The sequence below is a fragment of the Mytilus californianus genome, unplaced genomic scaffold (genome assembly GCF_021869535.1).
Source record: "Mytilus californianus isolate M0D057914Y unplaced genomic scaffold, xbMytCali1.0.p SCAF_9, whole genome shotgun sequence".
NCBI lineage: Eukaryota > Metazoa > Mollusca > Bivalvia > Mytilida > Mytilidae > Mytilus > Mytilus californianus.
Window position 1 is genome coordinate 32762003 of NW_026262745.1, and position 7625 is coordinate 32769627.

A 7625-nucleotide genomic window follows, 5' to 3' on the forward strand; every position below is an offset into this window, starting at 1 on the left:
TGGTTTCTGGTTTGTGTGCTTGAATACCGAGTCTGCACAGATGTATAGCTATATATTATTATATTTATAAGACATGTGACGAAAAGGGTATGAAAGTGAGATGTATAGAGAATAAAAGATTTTCTTGAAACAAGACTCGGAAAGTTATGTGTTCATTCCTTTTCTTTCTTATCTTCGTTTTGCTGAGTTTTGAATTGTAGGTTTTCATACAATTGTCAGGTCATAAACATAATCTAACGAAAATACTTTTTAAGTTATTATTTGTGACATTTTCAGCATCTTTAGATAGGTTGATAGCGGTACACGTTTTTTTCTGAAATTGTCAGATAATTCTTAATTTTTTCATCTATTTTTTCGCAGGATCTACTTAACCTTTCCCGAGCACCTAAAATATCCCGGCTGATTTGAGAGAGGGTCGAAAATCTGAATCTTTAATTCTCTTTGTTTTGTAGACTGTGCATCGTTTTTCTTTTTCTTTTTGCCGTTGGGCAGACTTAAAATATTTGATTGTCCTTTTGACCCTTTGATGTCTTCTGGTTCCTTTTTCTTCTTTTTGAAACAAAATTTCATGAAAAGATTTCTATAAAATAGAATTAAAAGTGATAGTTTTCTGTTGAACACCAGCTGTTAATATTTCAATTGGTCTTTCTATATCGTCCGTTTAATGATAACTCTTCATATGACACCAATGGGCTTATGCGTGCGCATATTCACGAATACCCGTTGAAATGCTTTTTCCCGTTTTATGATTATTTGACAACTACCATCAAACTTATTCATAACTATGGAGAAAATTGATCAGTGTGCAACAGTTAATCAATTTGATTTAAAAAAGTAAACGCGCATAGCATATTATAAGGGACATAATCAAATGAATGACTGGTTTAGATTCATTTAAAAATGTTTAAAAATCCAATCAAAATGTTCGCTTTATGCATCTTGTTCTTTACTTAAAAAAAAAACACAAATAACAATGAAATTTATACAAAATAATAAATTTTGATTTTATTTAATACCTATTTGAAATTCTCCAAAATTTCATTCACAAATGAATACAATAAATAAGACACCCAAGTAAATAAAGTATTTGGATTACGTTACACTAGTATGTTTACGCTTTTTCAGGCGTATCTTTTTCTTGCTTGTCATCTCGCCTTACTCTGAAATAATTGAATAATTATATTACATTTATAATGTTTATAATCTTGAAATGTCATATATATATGTTTTTATTTCCAAATGGTAGTTCAAAGTCATATAAGGCATATTAAAATAAGTATATTTATAAGAAAAAACAATATTTTGCATCAGACAAAGTTGACCTTATATGAATTAGGCTATTATTTTAGGCGCCTTTTGGTCATATAGGTCTTCATTTGTATTTGTACTAATACATCCTTGGCGTTAAAATTTTTGGTTCTGAGCGTTCGTGATGAAGGTAAATCCAGAAATTGTAATCCCTCGAACAGAGCATTGGTGATTATATTGGCGGCTCGGGGTGTATACGGTGTGAAATTGAAAAAGCCATATGAAATTCTCAAGGTACGGATTTAGGATTTTGATAAAGGGGGTGGGGCAAAAACAAGGCAACGTTAGGAGTGAGACTTGTAATAAGTGTTTGCGTTTTAGCTCTGGTGGTTAGTTGTCTCATTGGCAATCAGTTGGCACATCTCCTCATTATTATTTAACAATTATGTATTAAGATCCATGGCCTCCTCTAAATCCGCATATGTTCTCTATTGTATTGCTTTTTGGTGCTAAAAAACTTGAGATCAAGTTCAGCAGATTTTATCTAGCCTTATAATACTTTTCAGCAAGAAACATAATCAACCTGTGAAGTAGTCCCTGTAAACAAAAAGAGAGCTATACAACTACCTTGAAATATATCAGAAGTGAAGCGTGGTTACCGGCTGTATTTGAAAAAGTAGTTCCTCTGTCAAATAGACTAGCAGACTTACATTATGCAATTGACAATAAACACAACAACTAATGGGAGCAGCAAAGCACACACCACCACATAAGCTATCCATATAAAGTCAGGTCTTTCATCTGAATAAATAAGGATGATATTTCTTACCTACAATACTTGTCGTAAGGATGTAAAGCTTTGTTTTTATTGTTCTTATATTAAATGATCTACTGCCTCTAAACAATTATTTTGAATACAAAATAAAACCTGTGTGTTTATTGTTTATTTTTCTAAAAGTGTCTGTATTGTTGCTATACAAACTGTAAATGAACATGTAATGGTTTTAAACATGCAAAAAATACACTTTTTTGTTCTTACCAAGCATTAAAATTAGTATGACCTCGCAGATGTCTTTTTTTATTTATCTCGTTTTTTTGCTGTCTCATAGTGATGTATATACCCCAACTCTGTTTTTATTTCTTAGATAGATTCACTCAATTTCTAAAACATAAATTCATAGAAAGTTTTTCGGGTAAAATGGCAATTCTTTGTCAATCAAGATTGGAATGAAACACACCTCGACACGATCGAGGTTCGATCGTATTCCTATAACATATGACCTCGGGGGCATTAATGTCTACATTGTATTTCTATTCATTTCTGATATTTTCTTTTCACTTATTTTGCTATTAAATTTTTTTATTGACTATATTTTTACTATCAATGTGCACCCCATTAAAAAATGAAAATATAAAAATGAAAACGTTAAAAATTGAATAAGAATGTGAAGTCATATGTTATAGGACTAATTTCAACTCTGTATTAATTGATTTAAATCTTAGATAACATTTTTTTCCCTTTGTTAATTTTATCAGATAAAACAGACCCATCACGGGTGAAATAAGGTCTAAGTATAGTAAAGTAAAATTATCGCTTTTTTTCCCCCGTAAAAGAGGACATAAGAACGCAAACAAAACCTTATTTATTTTACTATTCACAAAGGCATAACCTATAAATATGATATTGTATAGTATTGTTATGGCTTTTTTCATTTGAAACAGAATTTCAAAATGCAATATCACAGCCGTTATTCTCTTCTCATCTCACATAGGAGTAACATGATTCTAGTTACGTGTTTTCATAGTTCACATGTATGAGAAAATACAGTATGTTGCATAGGAACCAATTAACCCTGTAGATTTTCTTAATATTGAATAGTCAAATATTAATGTAACAGATGAATTAATCAATAAATTAATAATAAAACCTATAAAACATATTTGACAGTCTGTAGGAAATCATGCCTGTTATCTGTTCTTTGGTTGTATTCAGCGTTACTTCAAGTGGTGTGAGTGTTGCTTCATGTGTTGTATTCAGCGTTACTTCAAGTGTTGCTTCATGTGTTGTATTCAGCGTTACTTCAAGTGTTGTGAGTGTTGCTTCGTGTGTTGTATTCAGCGTTACTTCAAGTGTTGTGAGTGTTGCTTCAGTTATTGTGAGTGTTGTTTCAGACTGAATAACTGAAAAGAAAATAAACGGTTATGGAAAATATGAAAATATTTTTGAGAGAAGCTTATCAATTTAATTCTTATTAAGTCAGACATTCCTTTTATAATAAATGCATTTCAGAATGCAGTTACTCTTTTTTTTCTTTCTGTTTATAGAAAACTAGGAATACAAAAACTTTTGATTTTTTGTTTCGTTAGCTTTTTAAGTAAACGATATCAACCTGTAAAAATATATAAAATTTCGCTTTTTTTAAAAATCATTTTAATTTTAATTCACTCTCGTAACCACATAAAAAATAATGTCCACAGAATGGATCCTACGCTAACCGTACATATCCAATGTCTTTTCTAAAACTTATTTAGAATAATCTATTATGTTAGATACGGAAGAAGGATTTTTCGTTATAACAATCTGATGTTAACAAATTATTATATTAAAGTATTGAATGAAAATTGATTTAACTAGATATAAGAAGATGTGGTATGAGTGCCAATGCATTGTACGGAATAACTAAACAATATTTTCATCATTGTACAACAGCTCCATGTGTTTTTAGAGCTCATAAGTTTTTTTAGCCTGATAAACACCAGTAAACAAAACAGTACTGTTTTTTTCAGGCATTTGTTTGATTGATTGATTGGTGATTGTTGTTTGCACAACTTTCAATGGCAACTGTTTCATGCCTATTCAGGACTAGAACAAATTAACACTAAGAACAATAAAAAGGTATACAGGGATATAAGGTCTGAAATTTGGAATTTGATGGATATGGACAGAAATTGTACCTTACAGCATGCAATCTACGGCCCCTAGCCAGTTTTCGCAAAGGTTCTTCGACGTAGAGAAAGCGTGCGTGGCACTCATCCTTTACGTGGCATCGGCTTTAACGTCCTCATTTCGAACAGACGTGGCTGCGTATTTATACATCCCAAACAATTAAACGGACGCCCCACTTTAGCAAAGATTTTACTGCCGGACGGGCGAATCCAGGAATGACCATATTTCTACACCCCAATCACCCCTAAGGGTTTGTGACATAGTAATAATTATGTGGTGCTTTGTGTCGTTTGGTTGCTGTATCATTGTTGAATACACCAAATCTATTATTTTTCATATATAGAATATAAACGTATTCACATTAATGTAAATAAATCCAAAATTATTTCAAATAAGTTTGATGTGAGATATGTATTAGACTTAAGTTTGATTGGTTGATTGGTGTTTAACGCCACTTTCAGCAGTGTTGGCTATATAGTGGCGTTTTTACTGGTGAAGGAAGCCAGAGCAAATGATTTTTCTATGTATCCGTCTATTATATTTTAATAAATAAACGCATTCAGAAGGTTAATTTTCTGTATTAAGTCAATCATTTTGTTGACTTTTGAAGCCCAAACTTTCTATTGCTTTAAATGCGCTAATGAGAGATGGAAAAACGATGCCAATACAGACATATAGGTTTTTGAACTTCTAACAAAAAGTTTGGGTGATGAGTGTTTTGTAGTATTAACAAGAAATTGCATTTTCTCCCTACCTCTCATTTTACCCCTTAACACTTAATTTGATATGGACTGTTTATTGTTGTTAAATCTTACGCATTTCTATTTGATGAAGTTATAATTACTTCACCATTTATCTGTTTACCTGTTCAAATTTGTCCTGTGTGTATTCTGTGAGCACGCAAAATTTTATTACGTAACAATAATTATTGTTTATGAAGACAAGGACATTAAAGGCGTCAAGGATGGCAACTCTAGATCCGAAATGTGGCCTTATTTACACCACAAATACACTCTGAGTGCAGGCGAACCTGTGCACCTTGAAAAGTTTTAATGCATGACAGGAACTAGATAATTAAATTCTAAATGCATTTAATGTTTTGGTAAACTATAAACTTCACTTGCTTTTGAGATTCCTTTTTTTTTGTTCCCACAGAAGGTGTCAAAATAAACTAAGTTTGGAATGAAACTCATGTGTTTGTTTAATTTATCACCGTCTGTAGGCTTAAAAAAAGGAATGTCAAATTCTATGTAAGTGTTTAATTTTCTGAATCATAAAATGCATTCAGATTTTTTTAACCTATTTCCTGCCATTCCTTTAAACTTTTCCAGGTACACAGGTTAGTCTGCACTCTGTTGTGGAGTAAACAAGGAGATATTTTACAATTCCTTCTGATGAACCTTTTTTGTTAGATAGATTAGATAAACAGTAAACAAGCCATTTTTTAAATCGTGAAGATTATATATAAAAGAATTACTCCCATAAAATTGCTACACAAATATAGAGCATACTAATGTAAAGAAGATATTTCAAATGTTTTTTTTTTACAAAAATCTGGGTGCTTGTGTTTATCTTAATAAAAAATAGGTATCTTCCTGAAGGATTGAAATTTCCAAGAAACCAAAGTTTTGATTAGAATCTAAAATTTCGACCCCATTTATCTCTAAAAGTAGCACAAGAAGAAATATTTTCTATTACATACTGTATTTGAATTGACTCTGTGAAAAATAGAGTGTACGCAATTTTTCGTTAAAAAAATCACCGTGAGATGAAAACTGTATCGTATGCCCTTAATGAAAGTTAAGTTTGACGTATGATGTTATGGAAATTAGCTTTGACGTAGAATATTTGACGTAAGATAACAATGGAAGTTAAGTTTGAAATAAGATTTTAATGGAACTTAAATTTTACGTAAGATATTAATTGAACGTACCTGTTGTATCTCCATAGCAATTTATTATAAACGTAGATGAAAGTAATGTCAGGGAAAAGGGCATATAAACTAAATCCATAGTCATCATATTAGAGCCATAACTGATTGACAAAATTATAACTTCCTTTTCAAATAAAATTCTAGATACATTCTTTTCGTTGTTTCCAATAAATGAAGTCTCATTACGAGGAAAATTTCTAAAAAATTATAATATGAAATACCAAACGGTTTAACGCAATGAATATGGATAAGATGACAAAACCGTATATGTTACAATATGAATGTACCATAGAATTTAAATCTTTCTTCTATTGTTCGAACGGTGAATTATCTAAAGCAAAATCAAACTTAATATATAAATGCTGACCTTTTGGCATTTATTTTCTATTTACTTTTATCCCTTCAAGGTGATTTAAATAACAATTTAACATATTATAGTGGTGAAAAACTCCTAATAAGTGCATTTGCATTATTCACGTATCTGGCAACATGCACGGATCGACGTATACATATCGGGCAGATTTGTATAAAATAATGATTTAGCCCCTACCTCAATTAAAACAAAATTAAAATTAAATGCATTATAAAATATCTTCATCGGGACCAACTTGACTTAATTTGTTCATATAATAAGAAGTCTGTTTGTTTGGTCATTTACTTTCAATAAATATTCAACTTGTTTCACTTTTATTTGTTCAAGGTTTTAATTGGCTAAATATTATTCCTTCAAGGTTAAACATTTGATTGCAACCAAAATACGTTTGATAGCTTTTAATTTGTTATAACCACTCACGTTCGAACCAATAATTGGGTCTTCTGCATATTCATACTATGAAATATCAACAGAGAGTCACAATATGAAGAATTTTGTCGAGTGAGGGCAGCGAAGTTCTTCTGTACTAACATGAAAATACGGAAATTGTTGTATTGAAACTCACTGTTATGGATCTTAAAAAAATGCTTAAAATTAAGAAATGTATCTCTCTCACACATAGCTTTTATTCCTTGACCGGGTTATGCTAAAATAATTTATCATTTTAGCTATATAGGTTGTATCAGCATTTCAAAAGTTTGAATTAGGTTTTCGATTTTCCAATATTATGGCCTCGAGCACCGTTTGTGCACGCGCCAGATATGAAATATATACCTAAGTAATGTAAATCAATTATGTACAGCACATACATATGAAAGAAAACAAATAGATAAATATATTGTTTGTTTTATATGGCATGTATACCAGGGACTCGGTTTCATACTAATATTGTTCTGGGCTGCAAATTTTGGGCTAAATTTATAATGGGAAAAATGGGTTGACACCCATTATTCCTTTAAATAATATCATAATCTCAATATGAAAATGATTTTTTAATACAAGAAGCAAATGGAAGAACAATCTTTATTCATTTGGCTCCTGAGTTATGAAGATAAAAAATGTTTTACATGTTCGACAACCTGCGAGATTTATAACAGTAGACAACAAATCCAGAGAAGTTGGTT

At 30.9% G+C, this 7625-nt stretch overlaps 1 protein-coding gene across 1 annotated transcript; it reads right to left on the minus strand.

The window, feature by feature from the left end:
- Positions 1-974: 974 nt before the first annotated feature.
- On the minus strand, positions 975-6391 carry LOC127715122 (uncharacterized). Its single transcript, XM_052221166.1, has 4 exons — positions 6129-6391; positions 3214-3429; positions 1959-2049; positions 975-1160 (listed from the first exon to the last, which is right to left on the minus strand). Exons 1-4 carry the CDS (start codon positions 6214-6216, stop codon positions 1112-1114), a joined length of 444 nt encoding a protein of 147 aa, XP_052077126.1. The 5' UTR covers positions 6217-6391; the 3' UTR covers positions 975-1111.
- Between the last annotated feature and the right edge of the window lie 1234 nt (positions 6392-7625).

Bases quoted from the DNA above. Each gene is read 5' to 3' on its own strand.
- LOC127715122 (XM_052221166.1), bottom strand. From the start codon at position 6,216: ATGATGACTATGGATTTAGTTTATATGCCCTTTTCCCTGACATTACTT. The intron at 3,430-6,128 runs GTACGTTCAATT...TTTTCTTTTCAG, and splicing joins TTGCTATGGAGATACAACAG to TTATTCAGTCTGAAACAACA. The intron at 1,161-1,958 runs GTAAGTCTGCTA...CAATTATTTCAG, and splicing joins TTTATTGTCAATTGCATAAT to AGTAAGGCGAGATGACAAGC.